This window comes from Olea europaea, chromosome 14 (assembly GCF_002742605.1).
Source record: "Olea europaea var. sylvestris chromosome 14, O_europaea_v1, whole genome shotgun sequence".
Taxonomy (NCBI): Eukaryota; Viridiplantae; Streptophyta; class Magnoliopsida; order Lamiales; family Oleaceae; genus Olea; species Olea europaea.
In genome coordinates, this window is record NC_036250.1 from 14437189 (window position 1) to 14461581 (window position 24393).

At 31.1% G+C, this 24393-nt stretch overlaps 3 protein-coding genes across 3 annotated transcripts; 2 read left to right on the forward strand and 1 right to left on the reverse strand.

Moving 5' to 3' along the window:
- Nucleotides 1–675: 675 nt before the first annotated feature.
- On the reverse strand, nt 676–1405 carry LOC111409548 (B3 domain-containing transcription factor VRN1-like). Its single transcript, XM_023039589.1, has 3 exons — nt 1343–1405; nt 910–1257; nt 676–816 (listed from the first exon to the last, which is right to left on the reverse strand). The coding sequence occupies exons 1-3, from the start codon at nt 1403–1405 to the stop codon at nt 676–678; spliced, it is 552 nt and encodes a 183-aa protein (XP_022895357.1).
- A 4689-nt stretch (nt 1406–6094) lies between these two features.
- LOC111409549 (ATP-dependent DNA helicase PIF2-like) lies at nt 6095–8089 on the forward strand. Its single transcript, XM_023039590.1, has 3 exons — nt 6095–7048; nt 7821–7850; nt 8018–8089. The coding sequence occupies exons 1-3, from the start codon at nt 6095–6097 to the stop codon at nt 8087–8089; spliced, it is 1056 nt and encodes a 351-aa protein (XP_022895358.1).
- A 7469-nt stretch (nt 8090–15558) lies between these two features.
- On the forward strand, nt 15559–16536 carry LOC111409550 (ATP-dependent DNA helicase pif1-like). Its single transcript, XM_023039591.1, has one exon. The coding sequence runs from the start codon at nt 15559–15561 to the stop codon at nt 16534–16536; it is 978 nt and encodes a 325-aa protein (XP_022895359.1).
- The last annotated feature ends 7857 nt before the right edge of the window (nt 16537–24393 follow it).

Below are 24393 nucleotides of genomic sequence, written 5' to 3' on the forward strand. Positions count from 1 at the left end.
ATATAAAGTTACAGTGATGCACCCACTTGTCTCCAGTTTAGGTAGATTTTTCTTTCTTCTTCTCTATTTTCACACGCTACTGCCTAACTCCTTTTTTTCTTTGAGTTTCATTGGTTCCTTTCTTTTCTCTATGTATGTATACTATTTCTGTTTCTATTATATTTGGGATATTTGTATTTTGTGCTTATATTGTATTTGTTCTCTTTGTTTGTTCGATCGTTGACGCATTTTTTTGGCCTTATTTTAGTTTGCAGGTAGTGGTGGAGAATGTTTTCAACTTCTCTTTAGTTCGTGGTAGCAGCAATATCTAGAGGTTTTTGTTGCAATGATTAATGAGGGGGAAATCTACTTTCATATGATTTGATTTTTCATTTTTCTTGTATAGTGTTGAATTTCGATATTGATGTTGATTTGTTGTGCACAAATTCTAGAGTAAACTGGTAAATACGAGAGTAAACAGAATTGGGCGTGGAAATAACAGAATAGATTAACATGAAAATAAAACATTTTTCGTATATACAAATTCATAGAAGAAAGTAAAGAGTCTCATAGACGTGTCAAACTTCCACCAACATGGTCTTTTTTGTAGACGATGAACGTTGGGGGTTCACTGTTCAAAAGTTTGAAAACACATGTATCGGCCATTTGTAGTTCTTTTTCTCTAAAAAAATCTACTCAACCTATAGTCATACGTCTTATTAGACTATTTGGTCTCAAATTTGTGGCAAGCTCCCAGTCGTGATGTAAAGAATCATGGATTTGAACACTTCGCAGACCTCTTGGTAGGTGATATCTAGAGAACTGTCCTGATATACACTGAAAAACCATGAATGAATAAATTATTGATCTTTGAATCAAATTTATGTGGAAGAGATAAATGTAGAATGAGATATTAAAGATGACACTTACAATTTCCCGATGGCTGTTTTGATGAGGCGTTAGTGTTATTTCAAATGCAGGGTTATTTGTATGTGAAACGTTGTGTTCTTCGGGAACATCGGAGTCATATGTGATCTCTAATCCATAATGGTCAAATATGGTCATATTGAATATGGAATTTCCGTTATATTCAAATACCAAAACATGAGCATCCTGTAAGTTATGATGGTCAAAAAATTGTTCCCATCCATCGGCAAAATATATTCTTCCATTATCTCTTTCCAATTGTATTGTGACAATTATACCATCATATGCAGTTATTTGTATTGTGTCATCAAGTTGGTGTCTCCAATCGTTGACAAAGGATCCGGGAAGCATCTATACATATACATTAAAAAGTATAAGAGAGATATTAAGAATGCATCCATTCAAATGTGAGAGGAGAAACTGTTGTGTGACTAACCAGACGGCTATTATGGTTTTGTAGAGGAGTAATGATTCTGAAGAAACGATATGGCACCTCCATTCTGTCTCGATATAGTATAATGAAAATTTTGTTAGAATAACTCTATTATTTATGTTGTGGAGGCCCTAATATAGATTTTAAGGTAGATTTTGCAGTATAGGCGAGTTTGAAAGTTAGTTAATGGAAGTTCCATGTCTGTAACATAAACTTTGTATGTGATTTAAAAAAGAAAATATTCTATATGTCATTGTAGAAGAATATCATGAAATTTGGTAATAAATTCATGATTTGTGCTCGATTTTTAATAGAAGAATTGAAGATTGACATTTAGTCCATCTCAATAAACAAGATGTAAGTTAAAACTGTAAAATTTAGTATTGAAAAAATAGCTATGGTAATCAAGAAAGAGTAGATAGACACCGAATTTTCTTTTTGTTGAGCACCTACAAGCAAAGATATGTAAATATTTTATGTGAGGAGTGATTTAAGATAAATTTTGAAAACATGAGAAGTTATTTAAATTAGAGGATATGTACTTCCTCTATTTTTTCCTTTTCTCCAAATTTGACAAGAGGTTCACAGGTTGTAGAAATGGACAATATGTTACCGAAAAAGTCTGATCTTACTTTTCTCAAAAATAAAAGTGAAGAGAAAAAAATTATTGAAATATCACGAGAGTGACTATTTGATCTTAACACGTTTCACACATTATTTGATTGCACTCAAACGGTTACGATTGGAAATGTGATTAATATGTAATATGTCTATTATTTATCTACATTTCTACTCATTTTAATCAATAGTTGGACTTTCTTAACGCTATTTTTAAAATTTTACAATTTCTATTTATGTGATGATAAAAATTTATAATATATAATATAGAAATAGAAAAATAAATAAGTATATTTAGTTCTTTTTTTTTTATTCTTCCAACTATAGTACTTAAGTGAGTATAATTTATTCATTTCCCTGCCTATGTCATTTTCATTTTACCTTTTGAACGAAAACGTCATTGTTTTCCTTTCGTTCGTGCAAGCACCTTGTCTCTTTGTCCTTATTTTAATCATTGTCCTTATTTTCATCGTATCTTTCCCATCCTTTTGTTTTCTCTCTGTTTTCAATTGCGTGTATTTTTTGTTCAGCGATATTTTGTTCAACGATAGACTTGTTGTTGTTGGTGGGTTTCTTTTTTTTTTTTCAATATATTTCCTATTGTTCGGGTCATGGAAGTATATACATTTTTTTAGCTTCTTTTATATAATGATATTGTTTTTAATGTGCATACTCTTAGTTATATTTCTAATTTTATTAAGTTGATTTTTGTGGGTTCTTTCTTTCAGCAATACAATGAGTAAGCAATATTGGACGCCTATATATGCACAACTTCAAGTTCTTGAATCTATATTTAATCAAGAGAATAAAACCCCAAACAAGTCAAGGATCATGCAGATAGTCTCCGAACTATCGTTGCATGGGAAAATCTCTTATATGAATGTTTATAATTGGTTTAAGAGTAGACGTCCTCGTTTAAGAAGGTTGGACTTATCCACACAAGCACACGATTCTGAACTTGAAATTCAGCCAAGGGTACAAAAAGACAAATTGCGTAAGAGACATATATGTATGATTTGTTGTTTAAATGTGATTTCTTGTTGGTTTAATATTTTTTACGTAATTTTAACATAAATATTTGATATTATAGAAGTATCTACAAGTTCTAGGAAGAAGGATGAGATGTTGTCCTAAATTCACAGCAGGTTTTGTAGATTGAATATATTTTTTTTATAATTTTTTTTTGCATCCGGCTATTTATTTGGTCATATTGTAGTACACTTCCTTTCATCTTGTTTTTGTGAGATTATTTTTTAATCCAATTTTTGCAATTCTATTGTCTTTCAGCGATCTTATACTAAATTTATGATTGTAGATTCTATTGATCAGTATGTCGAATTACAGAAGGATCTTCATGTTGATGAAAACATTGGCGTGGAAAAGCAATTTGAAGATGACAATATGCAATCTCAATGTGGTTCACATGTTCCTATCATTTTAGATCGTTCTAAGAGAACTGATATACGAAATATTCCAGTTGAACCTTATATTCTTCTGTCTTATACAATTTATAAATATTGTGGTGCAAAAAAGTTTTACAAAGAAAGTAAGGATTTTTGTTGTTGTGATGGAAAAGTTAAATTACAGCTAAACAGTGTTCCCCCTGAATTGTATGAGCTATTTACTTCTACTTTATGTGAAGCGATTGTTTTTAAAAAAGTTGCTCGTACTTACAACAATCATTTTGCATTCACTTCATTTGGTGTTAAATATGATAAAAATTTGTGCAAAAATAATAGAGGTGTATATACGTTCAAAGTTCAGGGACAAGTATATCATTTTATAAATCCACTTCTACCAATTGATGGAAATCCTACATATTTGCAGTTATGGTTTTACGATACTTATAAGAAATTAGTAATGGATTGATAGGTTAAGTGAATCAACTTTGAAAAAGTTAATAGATATCTTAAAGATAAATCCATATTGTCGTTTCTTTCGATCATTAAGTGAAGTTTCTGATTTTGATTTATGCTGTATCGTACTGAGGTCTGATCCGGGTCTCGACCAGAGATTATATAACATGCCATCATTGAACAGGTGGCTGCAGTGTGGGTTGATGAGGATCCATCTGTAAGCATAAAGACTCGTGATATATTAATTTATAGACATTCCAATACTGCACATAGAGTAAATTACTATTATCGCTGCTATGATCCACTTCAGTATCCATTAATATTTACCTATGGAGAACCTGGATGGCATGAAAGTATCGAAAAGGTAAATTTGAATACTTCAATAGTCCATGAAGATTTCATACAAATCAGTCACATTGATTCGGTTGAACAACTTATAGAGATGGAAGATCGTGGTAAGTTTTATTACCATTGAAGTTTTTTAATCTTTTTGGAGCGCATAAATGTATTGTCATTTCTAGATCTATCTTTGTGACTTTAACTTTATTTTCCTTTCAGCTATGAAGAGAGGTAAGAAACGAATTACTGTGTCATGCCGTGAATATTATTGCTACAAACTTCAAATCAGACTTTCAGATAAGTCTGTACTCCTTCATACAGGTAGACTTCTACAACAATATATAGTGGATATGTATGTTAAGATTGAAACTGCGAAATTAGATTATTTTCGTAATAATCAAAAGACTATACGAGGTGAACTTTACCAAGGAATTTTAGATAGTATACAAAATGGTGAGACTAGAGGCTATAAAATTGGCAAATCAATTGTGTTGTCTACAGGGTTTATTGGGGGTCCTAGAAATTTAACTAAAAGATATATGGATGCAATGTGTTTAGTTCAAAGATATGGAAAACCTGATGTATTTTTAACAATGACATGCAATCCAAATTGACCTGAAATTAAACAAGAATTGAGGCACAATGATAGTATACAAAATATGCCAGATTTGTTAGCCTGAATATTTCGAGCAAAACTTAAAGAACTAAAAACAAATTTAATAAAGAGAGAAATTCTAGGGCCTATAACTACCTATGTGTATGTAATTGAATTTTAAAAAATAGGTCTATCTCATGTTCATTTTCTCTTGATATTTAAAATGAATTTTAAGATTACTAATTCTACGCAAGTTGACGACATTGTTTCTTGTGAAATACCAGATCCAAAGAGAAATCCTCACCTGCATGCTACTGTGGTCAAACATATAATACATGGTCCTTGTGGACAATTAAATCCTACAAATGTGTGCATGGAAAATAACCATACTTGTAAAAACAAGTATCCAAGAAAATATATTTTGCATACTTCATTAGGTACTGATTCATATCCACTTTATAGGCATCGTGACGATAGTGTTATTGTTAAGGTCAGAGGGTCTGTACTAGACAATAGATGGTTTGTACCATATAATCCTTATATTTTAGCTAAGTATGATTGTCACATTAATGTTGAAATATGTTCTTCTGTTAAAGCAGTCAAATAATTATACAAATATATATATACAAAGGACATGATCGTGTTAATTTCACGGTGAATAAAGAAACTAATGAGCATTACGTTGATGAGATTTCAAATTTTCAAACTGCTAGATGGATATTTGCACCAGAAGCTATATGGAGAATTTTTAGTTTTGATTTATTCGACATATCTCCTTCTGTAGTTTCTTTGCAGTTACACATTGAAAATGCTCAGTTGGTTACATATAATGAAACAGATGATTTATCAGAAATTATAAATAAAGACTCCATTCAACAAATAATGTTAACTGAATTTTTTAGAATGAATATTTTAAATGAAAAGGCACGAACTTTACTTTGCAAGGATTTTCCTACATACTTTGTATGGAATACATATTTTCAAGTTTGGAGTCCTAGAAAGAAGCAAAATGTTATTAGTAGAATAGTTGCTGCTAATCCATCTGAGGGCAAGAGATACTTTCTAAGAGTTTTATTGAATCATGTTAAAGGGCCTAAGTTTTTTTAAAATTTAAGAACAGTTAATAACATTGTTGTGCCTACTTATCGCGAAGCTGCATTTTTACATGGTCTAATAGGTGGGAATAATTATTGTGATATGTGTTTAAATGAGGCGATCACCTATGAAATGCCTATATCATTGCGTCGCCTCTTTGCTAATGTGTTAATTTTTTGTAGCCCTGCAAATCCTAGGAACTTATGGGTTAAATTTAAAGTGTACATAATAGAGGATTTTTTACATGCAAGCATGACAGTATGTGATGCTGAGATTAGGGCTTTGAGATGCATAAATTCATTCTTAGAAGTTTTTGGTACAAACATAAATGATTTTGGTCTGGTAGATTTTGACGTAATTGTGAATGATGCTGATGTGTTAGCAAGCATGATTTTAGAAGAGACTACAAATATTAATATTCAGTGTGACATGCATTTTATAGATAATTTAAATAAGGAACAACAATCTGCCTATAATGTTATTTTAGACTGTGTTGTAAGTAATAAAAATGGAGTTTTTTTTATTGATGGTCCAGGAGGTACTGGAAAAGCCTTTCTGTACAAGGTATTACTTGCTACAGTACGATCTCGACAACTTATTGCATTAGCAACAGCATCATCGGGAGTGGCTGCTTCTTTATTGCTTACTGGGCGAACTGGTCATTCACGTTTTAAAATCCCACTTCAAGCAAGTTCTGATATGCGATGTTCAGTAAGTAAACAATCATCACTTGGTCAACTTTTACAAATGACAAAACTAATTGTGTGGGATGAAGCACTGATGATTAATAGATATGCTTTTGAAGTTTTGGATAAAATGTTAAAAGATATTACTGAATGTGATTTGCCATTTGGTGGAAAGGTTGTTGTGTTCGAAGGAGATTTTCGACAAGTGTTGCCAGTAGTACAAAGAGGAACAAAAGATGATATCATGAAGGCCAGTTTAGTTTTTTCAGATTTATGGCAATATTTTATACAACTACCATTGACTGAGAATATGAAAGCTAAATTAAATCCTTTGTTCTGTAAATATTTACTTAGAATTGGAAATGGAATAGAAAGAGAACATACATGTCACATGATTAAGCTTCCTTCAGATATAATAATGGATTTTGAGAGTGAATTTGAATTATTGAAAAAACTAATTGCCATTGTGTTTCCTAATTTTCACGCATATGGTGACAATTTGAATATTATGATGAACATAGTTATTTTGACTCCAAAAAAAATGAACATGTGGATGTAATAAATAATATGTTAGTTAAAGAAATTTCAGGAGAGATATTTACATATTTTAGTTTCGATGAAGTAATTGATAAAATAGAAGGATTTATTCATGAGGACTTTTTGAATAGTCTAACTCCAAATGGTATCCCTCCACATGAACTTGTACTAAAAAAAAAACTGTCCTGTTATGTTGCTTAGAAACATTAATTCTTCAGAAGGTTCGTGAAATGGGACTAGATTTATCTATCGAGAATTTAAATGAAATGTTATTTTAGCGGAAATTGGAATAGGTGAATATCTTGGAAAATAAGTATTTTTACCTAGAATTCCATTTATTCCACTTGAAGGAGATAAGAACTCAGACCATTAACAAAGCTCAAGGTCTAACTTTAGATTTCGTTGAACTATATTTGTCTAAACCTGTTTTCTCGCATGGTCAATTATATGTCGCTTTATCTAGAGCAAGAACAAGAGAAAACATAAAAGTTCTAATAAAGCCAATGAATGAAATAAAATCACACAATTGTTGCACAAAAAAATGTAGTCCACCTTGAAATTTTGAATTTGATACATACTAATTAAGAAGTCTATAATTACAAGTTTTGTTTAATTGGACTGCCAATCTATTGTTAACCTAAAAGAGGATATTTTCTTTGCTAATCCATCTTGTGTCAAGGAGAATAACATTGAGCTATACAATGTTAGTTATTTTTACATGTTATTATGCGTTTCAATTATACTTTACTTGTTAGTACGAAACATGGTGCATAAAAAAGGGTCAGGTATCTTTAAACATGTCCTTCATAATATTTCATGTTCAACATATCTTTATTTATTTGGGTCAGTGATAAGATATGAAAAGAAAGGATAAAAAACACAAGTTTATTACATAATATTTCAATCAGTTTATTCTGATTATCTACTACAATTATGACTTACGGGGATGAAGAAAGTATTCGTTAGTACAGATATCTACCGCAATCTTTCATCTATATATGCTCATCCTATCCGACGAAACTGATTCAATTCGATATCCCAAAATAAAGCACTCTATATATTTGAGCACGAAAATTCCACAATTAGGCCGGTGGAAGAAATAGTTTAGTGTTAGAATAAATGACTAAGTTTAGGAAATTAAATATTCTGCTAAAAAACAAGCCACTTAAATGCTTACCCATTGTTTGCACAGTTTAGGTAAGGTATAATCTCCTACTCCATTTGTTTATTCATATGTTTCCTTATATCTCTTCTAGAAGATAAAGTTGTTTTCAATAGAGCTTCCACCACATTCAATGAAGCTTTTGCATGTGCTTTTCCTTGATCCGGTGTGTGGACGTTATTACTGCAATCATATACTTGGAATTTTCATTTAGGAATATTGACAATGAAAAGGTACTAGCTATTGCCCGGATATGAGCACGGAATTAATTTATACTTGCATCTCATCCAAGGACGACCAAATATAGGTGCTTTGCCATTCATATAACTTTGCAAAAAAAGTTCCATCAAGTTCACCTCTGGTGGTTCCCATTCCTGTGTCAGTATGCCACATCATGTGACGAGCACATTCTGCTTCAAATTTGAAATCCATAATTGCATATTCTTTTGATACAAGTGGACAACCATCATTCATGAGCCATCTCAATAATTTTAACTCTAGCTCAATGTTCTGATGAAATAAATAGATATAAATTAGATTATATATATCGTCTATGAAATAAAATCTATTGTAATTCATAGACTTTACTTACAGCAATATTTATGTCCTGTGTTTGATCCATTAGAGTTTTCAACATGTCTCTTCCAAAGACATTGTTACTGTCATCGTCCAAGTATGCACTGTATGACATAATTTTAATTAATTCCAAATAAATCAAAAGAGAACTTGAAGATTTGAGCTAATACAAGTAAAATTAGATTTATTACCTAGATTGATTCTCCGCTATAAAATTTCTAATTTTTATGTATCTTTGCATATAATAGTCTTCCAGAGGACGATCTGAAGATGATGAAGACTGTATTTGTTTTCCCTTATTTTTCTTCTCTTTTATCAATCGTTTAGAGCTCTTAATTTGTTTAGCTGTTGATAGCTCATTTGGTTTATCGCAAGGAACAACACTTGTATCGAGAGGGACATCTTATTGCATGGAACCTATGATGGCTTCTATGTTTGATTTCCATTCAAATAATGTGTTCAATGTTTCCTGATTTTGTTCATCAACATAGGATCTCATTGAACTTAAATTGGTATCAATATAAGATTGCATACCCTGATATCTATCTTCCTGCCACTTCTGTTGCTGTTCAAAAAATTGCCTTTGATTGTCAAAAATTATCTGATAATGATGTTGTATGTAATCTTCTTGCCATTTTTTTGGCTCCTCAAATAACTGTTTTTGATTTTCAAGAGCCGCATGGTGGTGAGCTCTTGATTCATCAGCAAATTCTGCCTTCAAGTTGCTATATACACCAGACACGTCTGATGCTATGTGTTGCCTGTAGATACCCAACAATTCTTCCGTTTTATCTTCACTTAAGGAGTTGGAGCCACTGGAACAGAGCTAGACCTAAATATAGGTGAAGATGTTGAAGTACCGGGAATCGTCGTTTCTTGCACATATATATTGTCTGGGATTTTCTCTACTACATTATCCAATATTTCATTTACAATCTCATCTAATTTGCTTTGTCCATTATCCACTGGCAATGAAAGAGTTTCGTACCAAAGACTTTGTAATTCTTCTTCATTAGGCTGTAGCATAGCAATCACTTGAATCTGTAATCAAATTGAAATATCAAAATCGTTTATTTTGAGTTTAATTTTATTTTAAGATAATTGAATGTGAGAGTAATTATACATTCATAAAAACTTATATTACGAGTAGATAAAAAAAGCTTTATCTCTTTTTCAGTTACAAATTGGTTGGGTTTCCACTCGTATATTCTTGGACACTGTGGTTTTTTATGTCTATGAAGTCCAAATTTCTTTCCGATTTTTGGAAATGCTTCATATATCCAATACTGTAAGATAATTAAAAATAAATATTATATGTACAAAATTTTTTTATGGAAATATATTGTACATAATAAGTCAATACAAGAATAGGGACTAATTACCTGGAATGCAAGTGGATACCCATGTAACGCATACTTGCATTCTGTTTGTTCATTCCGTTGCATCCTTTGTATTCTTTCAGATTGTGATACTTTAAATGAATATAACAAGATCAAATATGCTTTGCGACCCCATGGATATGTAAGGAACTCATCCAAATGCTCAACCATACCAAAAGTTCTATAATCAATTTGTCTTGAAGTGGGTGTCAACACACATTCGACCAACATGACTAAACCAAGCTTCAATTTATCTTCTTCATGTTCGCACGCATGGAATGCTTCATAAAACATCTTCATACTGATTCAACATGTGCCATTAAAGTATTGATTTCTAAGACGATCATTTGTATCATTAATGTCCATGGATAGTTCATAGCAAGGTGCAAAGATATGTAAATATTTTATGTGAGGAGTGATTTAAGATAAATTTTGAAAACATGAGAAGTTATTTAAATTAGAGGATATGTACTTCCTCTATTTTTTCCTTTTCTCCAAATTTGACAAGAGGTTCACGGGTTGTAGAAATGGATAATATGTTACCGAAAGGCCTGATCTTACTCTTCCCAAAAATAAAAGTGAGGAGAAAAAAATTATTGAAATATCACGTGAGTGACTATTTTATCTTAACACGTTTAACACATTATTTGATTGCAATCAAAATGTTACGATTGGAAATATAATTAATATGTAATATGTTTATTATTTATCTACATTTCTACTCATTTGAAGGATTTATAAAATATTTGTATATATAAAAAAATGATTTATATTTTATGTATTTATTTTAGGAATCACATTTATTAAAAAACTAAGTTGATTAAATGAAATTAAATTTTTATTCTGAGAGTCGGTAAAGGAAAAAGAAAGGGGTAAAAATGAAATTTATTAATTACAAAGGTAGTTTGATGACTCCGTTATTATACTACGGAGGCATTTTGTGCCTCTGTAGTGATACGGAGGCTCAACTTTGAGCCTCCGTAATTACGGAGGCACTTTGATCCTTTGAGCCTCTGTAATTATGGAGGCATTATTTTTCCCCCCATCTTTTTCTTTTAGCTGTTATTACAACAAATACTTCAATATTATTTTTTTGTTTTGTCGAACATAATTTTATTATTTTATATGGAGTTATATTTTAGTTTAAACTTGAGTTTCTTATTTTGTATGGAATTTAACTAATAGTCGGACTTTCTTAACGTTATTTTTAAAATTTTTGCAATTTCTATTTATGTGATGATAAAAATTTATAATATATAATATAGAAATAGAAAAATAAATAAGTATATTTAGTTCTTTTTTTTTATTCTTCCAACTATAGTACTTAAGTGAGTATAATTTATTCATTTCCCTGCCTATGTCATTTTCATTTTACCTTTTGAACGAAAACGTTTTAGTTTAAACATGAGTTTCTTATTTTGTATGAAATTTAACCAATAGTTGGACTTTCTTAACGCTATTTTTAAAATTTTACAATTTCTATTTATGTGATGATAAAAATTTATAATATATAATATAGAAATAGAAAAATAAATAAGTATATTTAGTTCTTTTTTTTTTATTCTTCCAACTATAGTACTTAAGTGAGTATAATTTATTCATTTCCCTGCCTATGTCATTTTCATTTTACCTTTTGAACGAAAACGTCATTGTTTTCCTTTCGTTCGTGCAAGCACCTTGTCTCTTTGTCCTTATTTTAATCATTGTCCTTATTTTCATCGTATCTTTCCCATCCCTCCCATCCTTCCGTTTTCTCCATGTCTTCAATTGCGTGTATATTTTGTTCAGCGATAGACCTGTTGTTGTTGGTGGGGGGGTTTTTTTTTTTTCAATATATTTCCTATTGTTCGGGTCATGGAAGTGTATACATTTTTTTAGCTTCTTTTGTATAATGATATTGTTTTTAATGTGCATACTCTTAGTTATATTTCTAATTTTATTAAGTTGATTTTTGTGGGTTCTTTCTTTCAGCAATACAATGAGTAAGCAATATTGGACGCCTATATATGCACAACTTGAAGTTCTTGAATCTATATTTAATCAAGAGAATAAAACCCCAAACAAGTCAAGGATCATGCAGATAGTCTCCGAACTATTGTTGCATGGGAAAATCTCTGATATGAATGTTTATAATTGGTTTAAGAGTAGACGTCCTCGTTTAAGAAGGTTGGACTTATCCACACAAGCACACGATTCTGAACTCGAAATTCAGCCAAGGGTACAAAAAGACAAATTGCGTAAGAGACATATATGTATGATTTGTTGTTTAAATGTGATTTCTTGTTGGTTTAATATTTTTTACGTAATTTTAACATAAATATTTGATATTATAGAAGTATCTACAAGTTCTAGGAAGAAGGATGAGATGTTGTCCTAAATTCACAACAGGTTTTGTAGATTGAATATATTTTTTTTATAATTTTTTTTTGCATCCGGCTATTTATTTGGTCATGTTGTAGTACACTTCCTTTCATCTTGTTTTTGTGAGATTATTTTTTAATCCAATTTTTGCAATTCTATTGTCTTTCAGCGATCTTATACTAAATTTATGATTGTAGATTCTATTGATCAGTATGTCGAATTACAGAAGGATCTTCATGTTGATGAAAACATTGGCGTGGAAAAGCAATTTGAAGATGACAATATGCAATCTCAATGTGGTTCACATGTTCCTATCATTTTAGATCGTTCTAAGAGAACTGATATACGAAATATTCCAGTTGAACCTTATATTCTTCTGTCTTATACAATTTATTAACATTGTGGTGCAAAAAAGTTTTACAAAGAAAGTAAGGATTTTTGTTGTTGTGATGGAAAAGTTAAATTACAGCTAAACAGTGTTCCCCCTAAATTGTATGAGCTATTTACTTCTACTTTATGTGAAGCGATTGTTTTTAAAAAAGTTGCTCGTACTTACAACAATCATTTTGCATTCACTTCATTTGATGTTAAATATGATAAAAATTTGTGCAAAAATAATAGAGGTGTATATACGTTCAAAGTTCAGGGACAAGTATATCATTTTATAAATCCACTTCTACCAATTGATGGAAATCTTACATATTTGCAGTTATGGTTTTACGATACTTATAAGAAATTAGTAATGGATTGATAGGTTAAGTGAATCAACTTTGAAAAAGTTAATAGATATCTTAAAGATAAATCCATATTGTCGTTTCTTTCGATCATTAAGTGAAGTTTCTGATTTTGATTTATGCTGTATCGTACTGAGGTCTGATCCGGGTCTCGACCAGAGATTATATAACATGCCATCATTGAACAGGTGGCTGCAGTGTGGGTTGATGAGGATCCATCTGTAAGCATAAAGACTCGTGATATATTAATTTATAGACATTCCAATACTGCACATAGAGTAAATTACTATTATCGCTGCTATGATCCACTTCAGTATCCATTAATATTTACCTATGGAGAACCTGGATGGCATGAAAGTATCGAAAAGGTAAATTTGAATACTTTAATAGTCCATGAAGATTTCATACAAATCAGTCACATTGATTCGGTTGAACAACTTATAGAGATGGAAGATCGTGGTAAGTTTTATTACCATTGAAGTTTTTTAATCTTTTTGGAGCGCATAAATGTATTGTCATTTCTAGATCTGTCTTTGTGACTTTAACTTTATTTTCCTTTCAGCTATGAAGAGAGGTAAGAAACGAATTACTGTGTCATGCCGTGAATATTATTGCTACAAACTTCAAATCAGACTTTCAGATAAGTTTGTACTCCTTCATACAGGTAGACTTCTACAACAATATATAGTGGATATGTATGTTAAGATTGAAACTGCGAAATTAGATTATTTTCGTAATAATCAAAAGACTATACGAGGTGAACTTTACCAAGGAATTTTAGATAGTATACAAAATGGTGAGACTAGAGGCTATAAAATTGGCAAATCAATTGTGTTGTCTACAGGGTTTATTGGGGGTCCTAGAAATTTAACTAAAAGATATATGGATGCAATGTGTTTAGTTCAAAGATATGGAAAACCTGATGTATTTTTAACAATGACATGCAATCCAAATTGACCTGAAATTAAACAAGAATTGAGGCACAATGATAGTATACAAAATATGCCAGATTTGTTAGCCCGAATATTTCGAGCAAAACTTAAAGAACTAAAAACAAATTTAATAAAGAGAGAAATTCTAGGGCCTATAACTACCTATGTGTATGTAATTGAATTTTAAAAAATAGGTCTATCTCATGTTCATTTTCTCTTGATATTTAAAATGAATTTTAAGATTACTAATTCTACGCAAGTTGACGACATTGTTTCTTTTGAAATACCAGATCCAAAGAGAAATCATCACCTGCATGCTAGTGTGGTCAAACATATAATACATAGTCCTTGTGGACAATTAAATCCTACAAATGTGTGCATGGAAAATAACCATACTTGTAAAAACAAGTATCCAAGAGAATATATTTTGCATACTTCATTAGGTACTGATTCATATCCACTTTATAGGCATCGTGACGATGGTGTTATTGTTAAGGTCAGAGAGTCTGTACTAGACAATAGATGGTTTGTACCATATAATTCTTATATTTTAGCTAAGTATGATTGTCACATTAATGTTGAAATATGTTCTTTTGTTAAAGCAGTCAAATATTTATACAAATATATATACAAAGGACATGATCGTGTTAATTTTACGGTGAATAAAGAAACTAATGAGCATTATGTTGATGAGATTTCAAATTTTCAAACTGCTAGATGGATATTTGCACCAGAAGCTATATGGAGAATTTTTAGTTTTGATTTATTCGACATATCTCCTTCTGTAGTTTCTTTGCAGTTATACATTGAAAATGCTCAGTTGGTTACATATAATGAAACAGATGATTTATCAGAAGTTATAAATAAAGACTCCATTCAACAAATAATGTTAACTGAATTTTTTAGAATGAATATTTTAAATGAAAAGGCACGAACTTTACTTTATAAGGATTTTCCTACATACTTTGTATGGAATACATATTTTCAAGTTTGGAGTCCTAGAAAGAAGCAAAATGTTATTAGTAGAATAGTTGCTGCTAATCCATCTGAGGGCAAGAGATACTTTCTAAGAGTTTTATTGAATCATGTTAAAGGGCCTAAGTTTTTTTAAAATTTAAGAACAGTTAATAACATTGTTGTGCATACTTATCGCGAAGCTGCATTTTTACATGGTCTAATAGGTGGGAATAATTATTGTGATATGTTTAAATGAGGCGATCACCTATGAAATGCCTATATCATTGCGTCGCCTCTTTGCTAATGTGTTAATTTTTTGTAGCCCTGCAAATCCTAGGAACTTATGGGTTAAATTTAAAGTGTACATAATAGAGGATTTTTTACATGCAAGCATGACAGTATGTGATGCTGAGATTAGGGCTTTGAGATGCATAAATTCATTCTTAGAAGTTTTTGGTACAAACATAAATGATTTTGGTCTGGTAGATTTTGACGTAATTGTGAATGATGCTGATGTGTTAGCAAGCATGATTTTAGAAGAGACTACAAATATTAATATTCAGTGTGACATGCATTTTATAGATAATTTAAATAAGGAACAACAATCTGCCTATAATGTTATTTTAGACTGTGTTGTAAGTAATAAAAATGGAGTTTTTTTTATTGATGGTCCAGGAGGTACTGGAAAAGCCTTTCTGTACAAGGTATTACTTGCTACAGTACGATTTCGACAACTTATTGCATTAGCAACAGCATCATTGGGAGTGGCTGCTTCTTTATTGCTTACTGGGCGAACTGGTCATTCACGTTTTAAAATCCCACTTCAAGCAAGTTCTGATATGCGATGTTCAGTAAGTAAACAATCATCACTTGGTCAACTTTTACAAATGACAAAACTAATTGTGTGGGATGAAGCACCGATGATTAATAGATATGTTTTTGAAGTTTTGGATAAAATGTTAAAAGATATTACTGAATGTGATTTGCCATTTGGTGGAAAGGTTGTTGTGTTCGAAGGAGATTTTCGACAAGTGTTGCCAGTAGTACAAAGAGGAACAAAAGATGATATCATGAAGGCCAGTTTAGTTTTTTCAGATTTATGGCAATATTTTATACAACTACCATTGACTGAGAATATGAAAGCTAAATTAGATTCTTTGTTCTGTGAATATTTACTTAGAATTGGAAATGGAATAGAAAGAGAACATACATGTCACATGATTAAGCTTCATTCAGATATAATAATGGATTTTGAGAGTGAATTTGAATTATTGAAAAAACTAATTGCCATTGTGTTTCCTAATTTTCACGCATATGGTGACAATTTGAATATTATGATGAACATAGTTATTTTGACTCCAAAAAAATGAACATGTGGATGTAATAAATAATATGTTAGTTAAAGAAATTCCAGGAGAGATATTTACATATTTTAGTTTCGATGAAGTAATTGATAAAATAGAAGGATTTATTCATGAGGACTTTTTGAATAGTCTAACTCCAAATGGTATCCCTCCACATGAACTTGTACTAAAAAAAAACTGTCCTGTTATGTTGCTTAGAAACATTAATCCTTCAGAAGGTTCGTGAAATGGGACTAGATTTATCTATCGAGAATTTAAATGAAATGTTATTTTAGCGGAAATTGGAATAGGTGAATATCTTGGAAAATAAGTATTTTTACCTAGAATTCCATTTATTCCACTTGAAGGAGATAAGAACTCAGACCATTAACAAAGCTCAAGGTCTAACTTTAGATTTCGTTGAACTATATTTGTCTAAACCTGTTTTCTCGCATGGTCAATTATATGTCGCTTTATCTAGAGCAAGAACAAGAGAAAACATAAAAGTTCTAATAAAGCCAATGAATGAAATAAAATCACACAATTGTTGCACAAAAAAATGTAGTCCACCTTGAAATTTTGAATTTGATACATACTAATTAAGAAGTCTATAATTACAAGTTTTGTTTAATTGGACTGCCAATCTATTGTTAACCTAAAAGAGGATATTTTCTTTGCTAATCCATCTTGTGTCAAGGAGAATAACATTGAGCTATACAATGTTAGTTATTTTTACATGTTATTATGCGTTTCAATTATACTTTACTTGTTAGTACGAAACATGGTGCATAAAAAAGGGTCAGGTATCTTTAAACATGTCCTTCATAATATTTCATGTTCAACATATCTTTATTTATTTGGGTCAGTGATAAGATATGAAAAGAAAGGATAAAAAACACAAGTTTATTACATAATATTTCAATTAGTATATTCTGATTATCTACTACAATTATGACTTACGGGGATGAAGAAAGTATTCGTTAGTATAGATATCTACCGCAATCTTTCATCTATATATGCTCATCCTATCCGACGAAACTGATTCAATTCGATATCCCAAAATAAAGCACTCTATATATTTGAGCACGAAAATTCTACAATTAGGCAGGTGGAAGAAATAGTTTAGTGTTAGAATAAATGACTAAGTTTAGGAAATTAAATATTCTGCTAAAAAACAAGCCACTTAAATGCTTACCCATTGTTTGCACAGTTTAGGTAAGGTATAATCTCCTACTCCATTTGTTTATTCATATGTTTCCTTATATCTCTTCTAGAAGATAAAGTTGTTTTCAATAGAGCTTCCACCACATTCAATGAAGCTTTTGCATGTGCTTTTCCTTGATCCGGTGTGTGGACGTTATTACTGCAATCATATACTTGGAATTTTCATTTAGGAATATTGACAATGAAAAGGTACTAGCTATTGCCCGGATATGAGCACGGAATTAATTTATACTTGCATCTCATCCAAGGACGACCAAATATAGGTGCTTTGCCATTCATATAACTTTGCAAAAAAGTTCCATCTAGTTCACCTCTGGTGGTTCCCATTCCTGTGTCAGTATGCCACATCATGTGACGAGCACATTCTGCTTCAAATTTGAAATCCATAATTGCATATTCTTTTGATACAAGTGGACAACCATCATTCATGAGCCGTCTCAATAATTTTAACTCTAGCTCAATGTTCTGATGAAATAAATAGATATAAATTAGATTATATATATCGTCTATGAAATAAAATCTATTGTAATTCATAGACTTTACTTACAGCAATATTTATGTCCTGTGTTTGATCCATTAGAGTTTTCAACATGTCTCTTCCAAAGACATTGTTACTGTCATCGTCCAAGTATGCACTGTATGACATAATTTTAATTAATTCCAAATAAATCAAAAGAGAACTTGAAGATTTGAGCTAATACAAGTAAAATTAGATTTATTACCTAGATTGATTCTCCGCTATAAAATTTCTAATTTTTATGTATCTTTGCATATAATAGTCTTCCAGAGGACGATATGAAGATGATGAAGACTGTATTTGTTTTCCCTTATTTTTCTTCTCTTTTATCAATCGTTTAGAGCTCTTAATTTGTTCAGCTGTTGATAGCTCATTTGGTTTATCGCAAGGAACAACACTTGTATCGAGAGGGACATCTTGTTGCATGGAACCTATGATGGCTTCTATGTTTGATTTCCATTCAAATAATGTGTTCAATGTTTACTGATTTTGTTCATCAACATAGGATCTCATTGAACTTAAATTGGTATCAATATAAGATTGCATACCCTGATATCTATCTTCCTGCCACTTCTGTTGCTGTTCAAAAAATTGCCTTTGGTTGTCAAAAATTATCTGATAATGATGTTGTATGTAATCTTCTTGCCATTTTTTTTGCTCCTCAAATAACTGTTTTTGATTTTCAAGAGCCGCATGGTGGTGAGCTCTTGATTCATCAGCAAATTCTGCCTTCAAGTTGCTATATACACCAGACACGTCTGATGCTATGTGTTGCCTGTAGATACCCAACAATTTTTCCGTTTTATCTTCACTTAAGGAGTTGGAGCCACTGGAACAGAGCTAGACCCAAATATAGGTGAAGATGTTGAAGTACCGGGAATCGTCGTTTCTTGCACATATATATTGTCTGGGATTTTCTCTACTACATTATCCAATATTCCATTTACAATCTCATCTAATTTGCTGTGTCCATTATCCACTGGCAATGAAAGAGTTCCGTACCAAAGACTTTGTAATTCTTCTTCATTAGGCTGTAGCACAGCAATCACTTGAATCTGTAATCAAATTGAAATATCAAAATCGCTTATTTTGAGTTTAATTTTATTTTAAGATAATTGAATGTGAGAGTAATTATACATTCATAAAAACTTATATTACGAGTAGATAAAAAAAGCTTTATCTCTTTTTCAGTTACAAATTGGTTGGGTTTCCACTCGTATATTCTTGGACACTGTGGTTTTTATGTCTATGAAGTCCAAATTTCTTTCCGATTTTTGGAAATGCTTCATATATCCAATACTGCAAGATAATTAAAAATAAATATTATATGTACAAAATTTTTTTATGGAAATATATTGTACATAATAAGTCAATACAAGAATAGGGACTAATTACCTGGAATGCAAGTGGATACCCATGTAACGCATACTTGCATTTTGTTTGTTCATTCCGTTGCATCCTTTGTATTCTTTCAGATTGTGATACTTTCAATGAATATAACAAGATCAAATATGCTTTGCGACCCCATGGATATGCAAGGAACTCATCCAAATGCTCAACCATACCAAGAGTTCTATAATCAATTTGTCTTGAAGTGGGTGTCAACACACATTCGACCAACATGACTAAACCAANAAAAAAAAAAAATAAATAACATGATGAATTGCTTTTAATGATGAAAAATGAGAAACAAAAACATATCAATAAAAAGGAAAAAGAATTTTATAATCCAAATGGAGCAATCTCAAAGTTCAATTATTTTAATGACTTCAAATCTTTGTAGCTTTATTCTTCCCATTTTCATAAGGACGGCATGTTCTAGTCGTTAATTATTTAGCTTTTTTCCAGTCCATTCTTATCAAAAATTTGCACATCAAAGTTGAGATTTCCAGCGTGTCTAAACACTAAAAAATCATAATCTGACAAAGAATTCTCTCTACAAAACCTTTCCCAACCATCTTTTATGTATACGTCGTCACCCTCAATTGATAATGTCACGTTGCATTTGTGGCCAGAAGGGCCAATCAAAGTTCTAACATCAAATGGTTCTTCCGCTACCTGCATCCGCTGCACAAATTCACTGGGAATCTGCTGAAAAATTTAAAAAGATTTTTAGAAACTCCAGAAGGATTTCTTCTGTACAGTCTTAAAATATAAATAAAGAAAACAACTATGAGTAAAAATATTTGTAAAGTGAACAACTAAATCAGAACAACGTTTAGTTGCTTCACATCAATATTCCTGCTGAGTTATCATCGATCAGAACTTCAATTACCACTTTTTCAAAGTTGGCATCAAATGAAAAAATCTTGAAGAAGCTTTTTCTATGAAAGTCTGTGGCCAAAGGCCTATCGCCCGGAGAATCCATTTTTCAGAAAGTTTGTATTTTAATTCAATTCAACCAGATGTGTATTAACTCTAAATATTAGTTTATTATATAGGGGAAATGGATGGAACTCTACTTGCAGAAATTATAACATGGAAAGAGGCATTTATTGTTATAGTTCATATGTATAGAAAAATATTCACAGAATTGTTACAGAATCCCACTTGGCACATTATCATTGATTGCTGTCAAAAATCACAAAAAAAGGAACCTCACTGGCAGCACCTGTATGGTGCCTAGTTATTCCCTATACTCAGGGAATAACTCTAATTTATTATAAGATCTCAAAAATCAAACCTTTTGTAGTACTTAATTAATTGACTTTTTATTCATGACCTGAGAAAGAAATTTAATGTTTATTAACATTTCTCTTGTTTTAAAGTTTGCTAATTATTTCCCATTTAATTTTCACAATAATTGTTATTCCTTTTAAGAGCAATAAAGACAGTTTTCTAAAATGCGCGCATATACTTCGTCTATGCATGCATATTCTTGATATATTTTCAAAATGCCTCGCTTATGGGGTATATGCCTAATAATGTCGTCGACTCATTTCTTTGATCGTATATGCGCACGAAACATCAAAACGCACTCGTATTTATGTCAAATTATGTCTAAACTAGCCTAACCAAGTCCAACAAATTTTTATAACTTAAAAAAATAAAACTAAGACTAACAAACATTAAATTAGTCCAAATCACCCATGAATTATATATGGCAAACTGTACAGTCAAAGTTTAGAAAAACAAAATATCAAAAAAACAAAAAAATAAAAAAATTCATAGAGTTCCAAGCTATTTGCATCCAGCCCGAACCTCCTTCTTTTATCTTCATCTAATTTCACTGATAAGATCTTCATTGAATTGCTGAAACTCGAAAGAACATTTTTTATATTTGTATTGCTCATCCAATCCGAACTTTGAATGTCATTTTTCTCCTCTCATGAGGAGGAGGATGGCAATGGCATCTTATCATTTATAAGAGATAACAAAAATTCTCAAGTAAAAATAAAGGAGCCCGATGAAAATGATTTTATATCAAATGACACGAAAGATTATTTGGATGAAGAAAATGATATTGAATTAGAATTTGATAAAGAGCTAGACAAAATTTGGAATTTTTTTTTTTTTAAATCGATGGTCGTGTCTAATTTAATTGTAAAAATTGATTATCAATTGTAGTATTTATGGTTTTGAGTAACATATTTTTGTTGAAAATTTGAAGAATATTTATAAAGTACAAGTAATTGTAGTATTTATGATTTTGAGTAATTATTATTACTATTATTATTTGAAAATTTAAAGAATATGTTTAAGGTTCAAATGATGTACTATTTTATTTATTTATTTGTTTATAATAGCTAAAATAATATTAAAAACTGGAAAAAGCATAATTACACATATAAATATGCACGCATATGCTTGTCATGCTTCATACTCAGTCGAAATGCATTGCCGCGCAATATGCATTTTAGAACCTTGAATAAATATCTAGTTACTAAAAGCATTGTTTTCAAGTGTTATGTGAAGGGAGCTGATAGTTATTTCTCTATAGTATAACTCATCAATTGACGTCGAAACAGACATTGGTTGGTAATCACAATTTTTGAAGGAAGAATGAATAGCAGTCTATGCCCCTGTTTGTTTCCTATTATTTGCCAATTAAAATGAAAAATATAATCGTTATCCATCATATCAAACCACCATATTTGACTTTCTATATTTTGTGTGGAGCTCGTAACAGCTATATTTTTCATTCTCATTCTTACATTAATGTAGCTCAAACGGGACCATATATTTAAAAGCTATTTTTAGTCCATGAACATTTTTTTTTATCCCAACCAAGCACTTTTAATTTATCTCGAAGAAAGACATTTTTACTCTTCAGGCAAAGCTTTTAACCGTTGAAAAAAATCCTATCGTTTTCACTCTTAGAAAGATTGTTCATGAATTCCTATTTTGGTCCTATATGGTACCAATTTAAATCAGATTTTAATCTAAGTTAAAGTCAAATAATCCATTTTAATCACATATTTTATGGGTTCTACAACTCTTCAACAACACATTTCTTAATATTTTACTAAAATTTACTAAAAATTTAATTTTAATCCCCACCAAATAAGAGCTATACACGGACACTCAATAAATGAACATGCTAATTCCTGTTATGTGGTACATATGCTAAATTCCAGAGCAAAGCTGGTGCCTTTGAGGTTGAGGTCTGGTTCGTCATGGTATTTACGTCACATTTCCCAGATGAGTTTCAGAGCTTCGTACATATTTCAAGAGGGTAATGAGGCTGCAAATGGTTTGGCTGCATGTACAGGGATAGACGCAGATATTATGAGTTAGGAGGCACAATCAATTTTTTTAAATGGAATAAGTTGATAAAGAAAAAAAATATAGTATCTTCTTAGCCATGATTCTTACAAAGAAAGAAAACCTTGAACAGAAACATAGTATAGCAATTATCAATTTGTCCATTTCAGATCAAATATTTACTGACCTACCATAAGTACGTAGTCGGCATTTATCAATTTTGTCCATTCCAGATCAAATATCATTTTCGAGACATTAATATGACATAAATTATGTCCTTGACAGCAAACATTTAGAGAAAAAAATGATCTTAATTACCAAACTCGGCTTTATTTTTGAGGTGCATTATCGAGTCAAATTCTTCGAAGATCCTTGCAGCCACAATCAGAGAAGGATTAAACTTTTGTTCTGTATGATTGGTAGAGACATTAAATGTGAAAAAATGGGGCATTGGATTCCCATTTCCCCCCTACTTTTCCTTTCCTATTTCTTCCACAACGGGGATAAAATTCACTAAATTACTATTTTCCTCTCAATTTTCAAATTTCAGTCCGCTAGGAAGAATACCCTCAATTCTTTGCTCCATTTCCCTCTATTCTTCTTTTATATATACTTCTTTGTGAATCCTCTTCTAATTTTCAATTTTGTTTCACTTCCAGCCTTTCACACACACCTGCTATTCAATTACCACTTCCATCAAAATTTCTATTTTCCAGACGAAGGCAATCAACCCCCCAATTTCTTATTTCCTTTTTTCCCATTTTCTATTCCAACTATTTGAGCAGAGTTAACCGCAAGTTTAGGAATTCCACAACTTTCCATTCAATTAATTGTAACGACTCTTTCCATATGCAACATATAATTTCCCCATTTCATTTTAATTGAGCATAACTGACCAAATTCCTTTTATCTTTGGAATTTCTTGGAATCATTATTGAATCATAACTCACTATTAGCATAACCATAAATTAACTCTTTATTCACTGGTCACATATCATCAAATTAATTGGTCATAAATTATTTCGAGGTCACAAATCAAAATTTTGATAGGTCACAAATTATTTCAAGGTCACAAATCACAATTTATCTAACGATTTTATAGATCACAATTTATGTTATTGATCACAAATTCAAAAAATTATAGGTTACAAGTCACATACTTTTAAATTTGATGGTCACAGATTAGTTTTTTAGTCACAAAATGATCGAATTTGAAAGTTACAGATTAATAGTCAGTCACAAGCACTGAATAGTTTGTCACAGACACCAAGCACCCAATCCAATCCACCACAATACCACCACCACCACCACCTCCACCGCCACTGGCCATCGCCCTCACCCTATCACCATCGCCACCAACACCAATACCAACACCAAAAAATTGACGACCACCACCGTGGTCACCTGCAACATATTTACAAACACTAACAAACATCCCT

Excerpts from the sequence above, each read along its gene's own strand:
- LOC111409550 (XM_023039591.1), top strand. The coding sequence starts at position 15,559 with ATGACAGTATGTGATGCTGAGATTAGGGCTTTGAGATGCATAAATTCA.
- LOC111409548 (XM_023039589.1), bottom strand. The coding sequence starts at position 1,405 with ATGGAGGTGCCATATCGTTTCTTCAGAATCATTACTCCTCTACAAAAC. Across the intron at positions 1,258-1,342 it reads AAAACCATAATAGCCGTCTG|ATGCTTCCCGGATCCTTTGT; the intron begins GTTAGTCACACA and ends GTATATGTATAG. Across the intron at positions 817-909 it reads AAAACAGCCATCGGGAAATT|TGTATATCAGGACAGTTCTC; the intron begins GTAAGTGTCATC and ends ATGGTTTTTCAG.
- LOC111409549 (XM_023039590.1), top strand. The coding sequence starts at position 6,095 with ATGACAGTATGTGATGCTGAGATTAGGGCTTTGAGATGCATAAATTCA. Across the intron at positions 7,049-7,820 it reads TGAATATTATGATGAACATA|TACGAAACATGGTGCATAAA; the intron begins GTTATTTTGACT and ends TTTACTTGTTAG. Across the intron at positions 7,851-8,017 it reads GGTGCATAAAAAAGGGTCAG|AAAGTATTCGTTAGTACAGA; the intron begins GTATCTTTAAAC and ends ACGGGGATGAAG.